The sequence below is a fragment of the Enoplosus armatus genome, chromosome 13 (assembly GCF_043641665.1).
Source record: "Enoplosus armatus isolate fEnoArm2 chromosome 13, fEnoArm2.hap1, whole genome shotgun sequence".
Lineage (NCBI taxonomy): Eukaryota > Metazoa > Chordata > Actinopteri > Centrarchiformes > Enoplosidae > Enoplosus > Enoplosus armatus.
Genome location: NC_092192.1, coordinates 22032163 through 22044926, shown reverse-complemented (window position 1 = coordinate 22044926; position 12764 = coordinate 22032163). Strand labels below are relative to the sequence as shown.

General features: G+C 47.9%; 1 protein-coding gene across 1 annotated transcript in view; it reads right to left on the bottom strand.

Moving 5' to 3' along the window:
- The window catches only part of LOC139295365 (protein turtle homolog B-like), a 96206-nt gene extending 83937 nt beyond the window's left edge, over nt 1-12269 (bottom strand). The window contains exon 1 of the mRNA XM_070917549.1: nt 12206-12269. Within this exon, the coding sequence (XP_070773650.1) occupies nt 12206-12269 (64 nt within the window). The remainder of the gene's footprint in view (nt 1-12205) is intronic.
- Between the last annotated feature and the right edge of the window lie 495 nt (nt 12270-12764).

Below are 12764 nucleotides of genomic sequence, written 5' to 3'. Positions count from 1 at the left end.
CGCCTTCAAAAGAGACATTGAAACAATCCAGAGCAGTCAGCCTGCGCGGTGAGTAGTTGACATCTGGCAGGAACCAGAGGGAACACTTGCTTTGAAATAAATCTCTCTAGTTATATGAGCTATCACTCCGATTAGTCACCAGCTGTCTCCTCAGACCTGACTCGTGTTTGCCAACCACAATCAATAAACAAATGTCCAATCGAGATTTGAGTAAGGAAAAGGCTGAGGAGCCGCCCGCCGCCTTCCAGCTTCCTGGCTGTTCCAGGGAGGGCGCGTGGTTGCATTGCCACGTGCGCCTGCTTATTAGGCAGTAATGTGTGGCTGCCGCTGCTCGGTCAAGGTCACGGCGTCGGGTCCCACCAGATGAGGGTGCGCCATGAAAACACAGCCGAACGAAGCGATAAGTAAATAATGAATTCCGCCTAACTTTGTCTTATTATTCATTCCGTCTTGACTTTTGTTAGTCCTGCAGTTTTACTCGCGGAAATATGAATGGGCGCCTCGTTATCTAAGAAAAGAGGTCAGAAGAGGAAAGGGGCGGAGTGCAAACAATACAACTGTAGCAGATACTGAACAACATACTGATGAGATTATAGAACAGGATTCATGGCAGATATGTAGGACACAAATCCTGTACTGTTTGCAAAATGCGGCCGTCCAGTCTTGACAGTAAGCACATTTTACCTGGTGGAGGAGGAGACGCAATGCCAGCTCCCCTGATATGTCTCCATTTAGACATGACAGCTATTCCCTGCTCACCTCATGTCCACAGTGCACCCTGACTGCTCTGAACACAGATACGTTTTTTTTTTTCCATTTCTCTCCACAATCTTCCACACTGAACACTGTTCCTTTGCATCTTCTCTCCATGCTGCTCTGTTACATTTACTATAGTTTTGCTCTTTATTATTGCCTCATGTGTCTGCGTTATTTCTTGGCTGAACACGAGTAATCCAACCTTTCGATGGAAAGGTGCATGTCAGCAACTTGCCACCGGTAGTCAGTGTTATCGGGGTTGCATAATTTACCGGTGGCATACATCGATTACACACCAATTACATTACTTGCCCACCAAACCCACCGTCGTTACACATATATTTGGTGTCGAAGCCAAAAGCTAAAAGCCCCTATTTGGCAATATTCCGGATTTGAACACAATGCTAATAGGGAACCCTAATAACATTACATGAATAAAAAAAATGTAATCTGCAATCTGTAAACCTTGTCCGACGAAGGTGGGGGCATCCGGAGGCAACACCTCTAAGCGCACCCCAAGAGTGAGGCAGCCAAAATGGGCCCCGCAGCGACCGGAGAGGCCAGACACACAGCCATCCATAAGTGGCGGCGTTTGTGTGATGCACTAAGTATAAAAGGTGTGAGCTGGAATGCATGCACTGATGCGGTGACCAAATATATACATACATACATGCATATATATATATATACACACACACACATATATATACATATATATATATATATATATATATATATATATATACATATATATATATATGTATATATATATATGGCAAAATGTAATGCTTTTTCAAATTAAAGTAAAATCCTTCACTGCTTCACCCAGAGACATATACATGACATAAAATCTCAGTCTGATCCTCTACTAGCATAGAAAGCTACAGCTAGTTAGCTACCAGAGGTATAGCAATGAGCATACAGCAGTATGAACAGCATCACCAGATCTATTCAATGCTCATTATAAGTCCACTTGGTGTGTACGTGACCTTACAGGTGGTGGCGCGGTCGATTTTGTGACTGGATTTGTTTTGACGCGTTCCTGTACACCCCCTCTGCAAGTAGGGATAAATGAATGAGGAAAAATCCTGGTAATCATTAGCTGCTCTTAATAATTTTGGGGCCTAATTACTGCTAACCACAACCGCCGTTTTGTCTGTGGCATCCGCTGTTGTGTCAGTCCACGTGCTCCGACACTGCTGCCACACAGCAGCGAGGGGATCATGTGTCATATACTGTGCCACGAAGGCCAGACACCAACATGATCAATCAGCTTGTCTGCTGCATGCATTTTCTACTCTTTCTCTCAGAGGGGGCCGCATGCTGCCATGCCTATAGATTTGGACCCCTGGTTCGCAGTAGCAGGGTTGGGTGTGAAGCTCGGATCTTGAATTTAGTGTAGCGCAGCTGAGGCTATGGTGAGGTATCTTATGGCCCTATCCGATGAATGTTTAATGGGTCTGGAGAAGTCGGCGTGGAGGAAGCTGACTGTGCTGCATCAGTAGGCCAGGCTGTAAAATGAGACAGTGGGAGGAAGCCAGCCAGCTCAGGACAGAGGGGAGGGAGAGTAGAGTGCAGCATTCAGAGAGAGTATACAGCACAGGACAGCACCCAAGATGTATGTGAGCAGGAAGCCATTAACAAGACCACGCTGCTGCACTAAAAACCCTCCAAATGAAAATGCCGTGGGTAGGAATAGTATATTTCAGAAAGAATCTATTCAAAACCTGCACTGAAATCAGGCTTATTTTAGGTGAAACAGACTACACACAGTAGTAACTTTATACTACCAACTGCAAGGAAGTGAACATACTTTATCCACTCAGCCATCTAACTGCTTCCTCTGCCTGACAGAGCCAGTGCACATGTGTCCATGTCTGTAAAACTGGCAGTAAACGCACTGTGCCGTGGACACTGGGATCTCTAAGCAGATCGGGAACACACTGTCAACTCAAGGGAAGGCTTTCCTTTGAGCGCTTTGGTTGAACTTGACTGCAGACGCAAACTGGAGGCGGGACGCATTACCATTGTCTATAAACAATGTCGGTATCGCTTCGAGGCGGCTCGCGCGGTTTATCACAATGTCGTAATAGCAAAGTTACGAGGCCGAAGGATATGACAAGCCTCGTGAGAGAGACCCCGGAGCTGCCAGGCGGTGCCTCGATGGCTCCAAGATCTCAGGATTGTCGGAGGCTGAACAGGGGCGGGGAGGGGGCCCTGACGGTAACAAGACACGTCGGAGGAGACTCAACTCTCCACCCAAGCTCTACGCTGAGATGTGGCCACAGGCGTCTCCACTTCAACTGGCCATGTCTAAAGGCCGGGGTAATGCAAGGAGGTAGGCCTAAAAGACCAGCAAGAAGCTTCATTAAAATGTCTTGTGTCCTTCACAGTCACTCCCTGCTCACTGATTGAAATAAAGCCTCCTCTGCCCATCAGGGACTGTGTACATCTGTCTATCCATATGCCCAACCGCAAGACCCACGCAGCTGTGAACGATGTGCTAATGAGGCCTATAATCTGCAGGACATACCAGGAAAAGGAAAATTATTTGACCTCCGCAAAAACAAGTTAGCAGCAAACATGTTCCACCACTCCACCCATTCCGAAGAGGGATATCAACACCGCTAAAATTCAGTTTAACTGATAGCGCACAAGTAGTGTCCCCCCCCCCCACGTCCCAACAATAATTAATCTCAGTCCGCCAAATAGAAAGATGCCTAAAAAGGTACAAATCAATCTACTGGACTGGTTAATGGATAGCTTTCGTCTGAACAGGCTTCATCGCTTCTGCTGTCAGTGTGTTGACACCGCACTCGTGTCAACGCTCACTCGTGATCTTGAAAATGGATGTCCCATTTGCAAAGTTGAGATCTGCCAACATCAGACATGACTTGCAGACACTGGAACATTTGGGCTGAGGTTTAAATCATTCATTTACTGGTAACTGTTAATATCGTTTACTTATAGAAAAGTATGCAAATTGCCTCGTCTACATGTTTGGGTGCTCCTTTAGCCTTTCCAATATCCAAAGTACCGCCACAGCTGGGAAGGAGTATCATTTGGTGAATAAAACCCTCTGACAAAACTGGCCATGGCTAATCTCACGAGTCACCCGTCACCTGTAATTAATGTGAAGCTCCGTGCATTACAATTTGACACCAGCTGCACACGGAAAAGGACTTGAGAGCTGAAAATAGTTCCCACAGTCATATTTCTGCTCATTATGCCGGCATTGTACGCAAGCTGTTATCATGTGCTTTGATTTTTTGCTTTTATTACAAAGTACTGTTTGAACTGTGAGGCTAATAAGACCGGTCTGGACACCAACACTGAATGCCTCCAGGAATACAACTCAACAAAGCATCCCTAATCAAGGGGTTTCTAATTCCACATCAGCCTGTCAATTACATGGTGCACAGATGCAGGCTCGCATGAATGGTGCAGCTGATTTATCAAGCCGTGCCATCAGGCCAGGGGCAGTCATATCTATAGGGAATCCATTAGAAATACTAATATTGATACTATATTCAGGAGTCTTGTCATTATCACATTATTATTACACTTTTCTACAACCCCAAGTGTGAACGGACAGAATAACATTTTGAAAAGTGATGTGATCTCCTCTCTTTTTATTAGCCACGCTGGTGGGCTAAGTGACTTTGGTGATCCCCTTACTTTTCCACTTGCGCCAACAAATATCTCAACAAATTGGATGGAGGACTTGCCATTAAATTTGGTTTAGACATTCGCGTTTCCCTGCGGGTGAATTGTAATGACTTTGGTGATCCTTTAATACCCGCAAAACTAACGACATTCCCATCAGCCTCAGCTGTACTTGAGGTGCTGTAGATATTCGCCTGCTAACATGTTAAACTATGAAGCCGAACATGGTAAACATTATCTCCTTAACATCAGCATGTTGTGAGTATGTTAGCATATTGACATTAGCATTTAGCTCAAAGCTGTATAGCCCATTGACTGTATAAAAGAAGCGGACGTAGCCACCGTGACGTCACCCATTGGTTTGTGAAGTACCACTTGAAGCCTCGAGTTGGGCTGTCGCCATCTTGGTTTTTTGGAGCCAGAAGTGACCATATTTGGACTGGCGGTTGGAGCTGGGTATCTGAGAACTCGAGGATATATGCACGCCTACCTATACCTGCAACCTCACCTGGCTCCTGGCTTACCACAGTTGGTGGCAGTAATGCACGATAATGACGTACGATAGCATTATTTTAAACCATTTCTCGATATAAGATTACATATACCGCGATGGACGACTTTGGCCTCATCGCCCCGCCCTAATACTGTGTGCATGTGCCCCTGTTTTAATGTTTGAACAACAGAAATACGTGCAGTAAAAGTTATATACATCACTTTGCTTTGACTTCATGGTCTGGCGCTAATCAAAGGAATTAAACCAAAATAGAATCTTCAGTCCTGCCCCCCCAAAGTAAACTCCACGCTGGCACTACAAGTCGTCAATTACAACTGGGCAATGTTGTGATGATGTGCCCATTCTGTGTACCCTGGCTGCAGCAGAAGGGCTACAGCAATTACTAGCTGGACAGCTTTAAGATGAGTCAGCTAAAGGACACTGAAGTGCTCTGCTGCAAGGGCTGCTCCAAGTCCAATACTTTATCGTGATCAGTATACCGTACACACACTTATCTCTAACTACCACAATCTATTTTCGCCCATCACAGATGTGAGGAGTAGCTGTGAGGGAGTTAGAAGGGAGTACGCGTCATATATAATGTGAGCCAAGAGACAACTGGAGAGGTAGGTGTCTTTGTCCATCCAACATTTTCCCACTCGTGACAACAACGGCGTGACCGTTAAACTAAACGCGTGAGCTTCACCGTTGAAGAAGCCCTGGGCTCTTTGGACCCTCTCGGCTTGGTGGGGGTGGCGATGCAGGGCAAGAGTCCGCTGACTCGGCTCCCTCCATTGCTGGTTTCCCTCCTGGTTCTCCCCTTTTCTCAGTGGAAGAGCTGGAGTCTGATGCCGAGAAGGAGGCTCTGCCAACACTGCTGAATCTAGCTCCTCCCCCGCCTGCTGGCCACCTGCCCACCGGCGGGGCTCTCTTCCGGGACCTCCCGGACATCAGTAAGAGAGCGGCCAAACACACAAAAGCGTTCCCATGCCGGCGGCACCACCTGCACCTGCCCCCAGTGCCATGTTGGGAACCATCTACCACCCTGGTGCTGATCAGCTAAAACTATTTGCATAAAAAAAAAAGCAAAACAACGGTGGGGGCGGTGGGCTAGTATGCAATGTGGGTGTAATCGGTGTATGCCCAAAAACTGTGTAACACCGGTAACACCACCTACCACAGCAAGCCTACCAAACGTTCTTCTCTGCTCGCTCCCTGCTCCTTTCAGGAGTGATATATAATTGAAGTTACACAGGGAGGCAATACTAGATAAGCAACCCCGTCCTCCCCCGCATAGAATTAAGTGACAACCCCAGCACACTGAGTGATGGTGCAGGAAAATCGAAATGCACAATGCTTGCAGCTACTGACTGAAAGCCTGAGGCAAAATCAGCTGTTGTGTTTACAGTTTCTGGGCTATAAAAAACCCCAAACATTTCAAGCTTATTAAACCTACTTCGGGTGTGAATTGCAAAGTGGAGTAAAGCAGCACATACAGTTTAGTCTTGCACCAAATTTCTCTATGATCCCAACCACTCTGCAAGCATAGGAAATAGAAACATCCCTCTCTGAATGCGTGAAACAACTGGAGGACAGCAGTGATGCCTTTACCAGGACAGCATTAATGTGCTGTGAACATGAAGCAGGTGTGTTTCTGGGTTAACCGGACTGAAATAGAAACACACTGACCTTAGTAAAACACCAACACTCTGTGAACTGCTCATACATAATTGACAGGGATCTGCAACAACCTCAAACTGCACGTGAAGCATCTCTTACCGGCAATCCTTTCCATCAGTCAAGCCAGCCGAGCCACCCCGGCCGACTAGTTCAATGAACCAAAATGGAGGCTGCTGGGAGCTCGGGGGGGGGGGGGGGGGCCTGACAGCAGCCGCCAGTCACCGTTCCTTGACCCAAATAGCGGCTTGATTGACATCTAAAGGTTGGTGACTTTTATGAAGTGTGCCATTTGCCCTGGGCATCACGGGTGCTACTTTTCATCAAGCTCAGCGGAGTGAAGGCTTCCCCTGTTCATGGAGCACCAGCCCTCCACAGCAGACAATACTGCACAGCCACTCATAAACCAAGGATACATTTAGACTGATTCCATTTTACAGAGAAACCTGCTGGTTAAAATGATAGATTTAACCTCCTAAGACCCAAGCTCTGTCTTAATTTCTCTTTGCTATTTGGGCTTTTGGGACCTGATAAGCATAAAAACTAAGCATCATCTGTTGACATGATGTGGTTCCACATACGGGGACAATTTTGAATTTCCATATAAGCAGAATTAAGTATTATGGTATAACCCAAAATGTGAAGTCCACGCATGTGGATGCCAGGTCTTAGGAGGTTAAAGTAAAGTAATATATCTAACATACGCCAACAGCACTGCATGCCGTATCAGTGTGTCCAAAGCGGTTGTCTTTATTAGCAGTCACTGATGAACTGATCGCCGATCTACTGGGCCAGTTCCAAAACTTTTAGAGCTATTAAGTCATTTAGACCCCAACATTTGTAAAACAAATACCAGGATTTCCCTTGAGTATACTGCTGATAGGTTACATTGCTTGACAACATACCAATAACCTGCACAGAAACAAAGCTGTTTCTAACTCACCATCAATCAAATGGCAGTCTTTTAGTAATGGACAGCCCATTTCCCAAAGCAGGCACTGCCCAGTAGAGCTGCAAAACACACCACATGCTAATGTTTCGGTATCAAAAGTCAGACAGACGGGGGAAAAAAGGCCTCCCTCTACGGAAATCAGAAAGTGACAGAGCGGTAGTCACAACAACTAAGGAGCTGTTCCAGATAAACAAGGTAACGAGACGTCGGTGGTGTGGCAATACTTACAGGCTACTCAAACTTAACTGAGCTGAAAGCCTGTGCCGACAAAGACGGGAAACCGATTATGAATCTGCCACGAGGGGATTTTAAGCTTGGGGGGGTATCTTTACACTCAACAGAGATAGCAACTTAATTCATAGCGTCAAATACACCGACTGATATGAAAAAAATGTTTACGTGGAGAAAAACATCATCCGTAATCTCCCAGCTCTTTCCGCCGTTGCCGTGTGAGTCTGGGGATAACTTGGAGTTATGCCGTACTAATGCAACGCTTCCCCCACATGGGAGGAGAAGGAAGCTTATTTTCATCATATCCAAAACTTCACAGATTCATGAAACAAACACAAACGGGTGGGTCTTCCACATTTGTAAATAGGAAGTATGTAATGTCTGGAAATTGTCCAATTTCAGTGAAGACTGTTGGCTCTACATGAAGGTGACAGTGGGAACATGTTTTTTTTTTTTTTGGACGGCGTCGGCTCAGCGTGCGGGAGGCTTTAAGCTGAGATGCATCCTCTGATTGTAACAGGATGCGTGACCTCAATCCAGGAAGTCAGTCGAATTTTGGAATTAGAGAAATACTTCATCTGAAGCCACGGGGCTCGGTGCAGGCCACCACACTCTGATTCAACTTTAAAGTCTGGTCTGCAGTGGGAAGCACATGTACACCTACACCCACCCACACACACACACACACACACTTTAATACAAATGACTGAACTTTAAAGAACATGTGCACTACAGAAAGGAAATGAGCCTTTTGAAGTCCTGAGATGGATTTCGAAATACAGGCGGATGGGAGTTATGCAGATAACCCCCAGCAGCCTCATCCAACTGGGCCTCAAATCCACTGGCAATGTCCAGAGGAAAGTTGGCAAAAATATAAGTGAAACAGGTGAGATTCTGGCAATCTAGTCATTAACAGCAGTGATCAAAAAAAAAAAGCCACACTGAACACCCACAGGATTTAAATCCGCGCTGTGAATGAGACATGAGTCTCCTTTTTCTTGGTCAGCAGCTTTGTTTTTGCCAAGCAGCCACCCACTTACAGGGAGAACACTCATTAAGTGATCATACTGTAGGGATCATCAAAAAAAACAAAAACAGCGATACCGGGGTAGTTTCTGGGAATAAAATTAATTAGGCACCAGGGCTCCTCGCCAGCTCCATTTACACACACAGTTTACCCCAAAAATACACATGCTCTGACTTGGGAGACGGCACCGCGCAAACACAAGTTCAAAAGTTTTCTGGGAGCTTCAGAGCTCCAGATGAATCTCATTTCACTCGAAGCGAGCGCCGAGCCTTAATGGCGTGCACCGCCAAGGAGCGCATTGTGCTCAAAGCAAAAACATATCCAGCCAAGAGGCATCCGAGATCCAATCACTCACCGGCAGAGGTGGTCAGGAGTGCAGACGCAAAGCATTTCAAATCAGTAAAAAGTCAAAAAAACGGTGTCTAAAACACAAAAAACAGGGAGACGTGGAAAGTCAATATTCTGTCATTCATAGCAGCTCAAGGCAATCAAAATACTGTAACGGGCAAACACACCAGTTTAACTGAACCAGACCAGACAGGTCGGATGTGAAAGCACCCGGAGTCTAAAGACGGTTAAAAGCTTTCAATGTTAAAACTTGCTCTTGCTCAAGATGCTCTTTTTTCCATGGTTTCTATCCACTATCCTCCGAACACCATCCTGTTCACACATACACCCCCGCTCACCCCCTCCTCTATCCCCATCGGCCCCCAGCCCGCTTGGCATGTTGTGGCATATGTATTTATTGAGCAACCGAGTGGCATTTATCTCACAGCTTAGTCATTAGTCCAACTTAGTCGAGGGCAGACAGCCTGTTAGTGGGCATATGCTCAGATCCTGGTTAAAGACACACAGCTCCCCGAGGGGATGCCTGCGCGTTTGACTTGTGTGTATGGTGTGCATGCGTGGGTAGGGGTAACAAGTGGGTGTGTCCGCGCATGGCAGCAGACGGTTGCTGTGGAGCGCGCCCCGAGCCTCCATTAACACGGCCCACCATGTTCCCTTCCCTCGGCTACCCGGGCCACGCTGAGAGAGAGGCCACTTGAAACCTGAAGGGAAGCGAGTTCATCCGAGTGTGCGAAGGAGGAAGGCGGCAGGACGGAGCAGGAGAGAGGAGAGACGGGAAGAGGAGGGGGTGGGGAGGGGAGGGCGACGAGGACCTGAGTCAGACGGGGAAAGTGAGAGGGAGGGAGGGAGGGAGGGATGAAACGGGGGGGGGGGGCAGAGAGAGAACAGAGAGAAAGAGAGGCGGTCTGGCTCAGGTCCAGGGTTATCACTGGCAAAAGTCAAGGCATTTGCCAGCTGCCAGCTGGAGACAGCAGCACTCGGCCAGAAGGATGCTGCCCTGCGCAGCTTCTGTCGGCCGGTGTGTCCGCCTGCGCTTGTGTGTCTGCCCAGCACAGCATGGACGCTGCGGAGCGCCCCGAGAGCTCCGGCGACGGTTTAAAGCGCGGGACAAAAGCCATATGCATAACCAGTTACAGCCTTTACAAAACGCAAACAAGTCCCGTCTCAGTCAGCCCTCCTCCGCCATCCAGACGTTAGTGCTCACTCCTGCCAAGCTGCCCGCAGTGGGACCCAAACCGTGGAAGAGACGAGGGAAGCCGCTTAAAAACATCTCCCTAAGTCTCCTTCCTTTGGCAGATGATGCTTAAGTGTATCCTCTTTAGGCAGGACATTACATAACTGTTTGCCATGTATGCCAGCCGTCGCACACGCCAGGAGGATGTCAACAAAAAAATAAATACATATAAACCTGCAAGATTCAGTGTCAAAAGTTTAACACGCGGGGACGGCAAGCTTGTTTGCATCATCAAGCGCGCCGCTCTCCATCATCTAATCAGTGACGCTGAAGCACAGGCGTTGTCCTAATTTCATCCATCTCTCCTCTCTCTTGAAGACGAGTGGGGGTTTTTTTTGTTTTTTTTTTAAGGGTAAAGTGCGACGGTGCAGCGACTTCACTTGCTCACTGCACACAGAGGATGATGTCATTTATAATTAGAGCTGGAACTTTTGTTGATTAATAGATTAGCGATCGTGAGGGGGGGGGGGGGAAGGTTTATTAAGTCATTTTTTGCAGCAAATTCCAAAAGAAATCATTCGTTTCAGCTTCTCAAATGGGATTATTTTGCGGTTTTCTGAGAGTAATCTGAACCTTTGGGTTACGGACTGTTGGTCGGACAAAGGAAGCAATATGAATATTTCTGTTTGAGCTTTGGCAAATTGTCACTTTTCACTGTTTTCTGATATTTTACAGTTCAAAATGATCATTAGCTGCAGGCCTATTTATACAAACTGATTCTAGATGGGTGCTTTCTGAATGACACCCATCAGTGTGGCTTTGAGGCCATCTCTTGCTTTGTGATGACAGCACTAAACTCTCACATAGGGCAGGGTGGGGGGGGTTAGAGGTCAGCTGCAGGTGGCTTGGTTGAAGGACCTCTGGCATGGCCCATGAAGCCACCTAGCCACGCAAGACCTCTTCTGCTCTTTTCCACAAGAAAAAAAAAAGGAAAAGGACGAACAGTTTCAAACTCACACGAAGCCATCGTGGCATGAGATCAAAGTTGCATATCACACATGACTGACTGAAAATAGGGGGGGGGGGGGGCTCTTTAAATTCACCTTGATGCGGCGCTGGCTCAGAGAGCGCCCCCTCTAACGGACAAAGCCGGCAGGACTTCAGCAGGACTCGGCTCCCTGGGAGGAGGTTAACTCCACTCATAGCATTTTAATGACATCTACACCAGCGCGCCATACTAATCACGTCCGCCTTGACGTTTCACGCTGGCAGCTCGCTGGGCTCCAGCTCAGTGTGACCGGCTGCCGCTGCTGCTGCCGCTGCAGTCCGGCGACCACCCGCAACATTCCCCGGAGCTCCGGCAGAACAAACTTGCACGTCTTTGGAAGGAAATATGTCAGCCCGAGCAGGCTGCGAAACCCGCCACTCCGAAGCCCAAAAAAAAACGTCACAACTCCCGACAGCGCCGTCACTATCACTGAAAGCTACGCACCTCCGCGATGTGAAGGCCTGTCACAGCGGGCGTAGCGCGGGTCGCCCCTCTTTTAAAACCTCGGCTTAAAACCAAAGAGAGCGCCTTACCCCTCCGCGGCAAAGCTCTGTTGCAATTCATGTAACGGTGAGCCGGTTCCGCCCCCCCCCATCATTTGCCGGCCCGGCTCCGCTCAGCTCAGGTGCGGCGGTGGGCACACGCATGAACTTCGTGACGTAAAGTGTGGCAGTTTGTTTTGTTTTGTTGGGGGGGGGGGTGTTTTAACATGCACGCGACACACTCAAAGTTAGCTTACAGCGGGAAGACGGCTGCGTTCAAAGAGCAGAGGAGATAAGTTCAAACTTGAGCGACAGGCGCCGGCGGATACAAGACACTGCACTTCGACTCACCTTGAGCGGCCGTTCCTCGGGTGCTGAATACACTTGCTATCAAAGTGGCCACATACCAAATCATAGTACTATTGCCAACCAGAAGTAGACCTCATCATATCTCAAAGTGCCCCTTTCGGTGTATCTCTCATCGCCCAGGACAAACTGAAGCGGGCCGGTATCCTGTTTTCTCGTTAACCGAGCCCTGGACACTTTTCCATCAGCGCTTTCCCCTCTCTCCGCCGCTCTCCTCCGCTCTCCTCTCGCATCCTGAGACGGATCACCTGCGCCAATGGGACGAGAGCAGACGACGCAGTGAAGCCAAGCGCGAGCTTTTTAGATGACCGCGGCCCCGCCTCCGCACTCGTTTCATTGATGGGCGTGGGAGAAATCCCTGCCGCTGATTAGTCACCTGCGCTGTCTGTTTCTCCCAGCTGCAGTGTTGCGTTCACTGGGCGTGTTAATGCTCGGAGGTTCCAAAGGTCCGTTTAAAAAAAAAAAAAAGAAAAACGACCTCGGTGTGCTCACGGCGGTTTAGAAAGAGAGCCTGCTTTCTCATTATTGTATTTTTTTTTCTCCC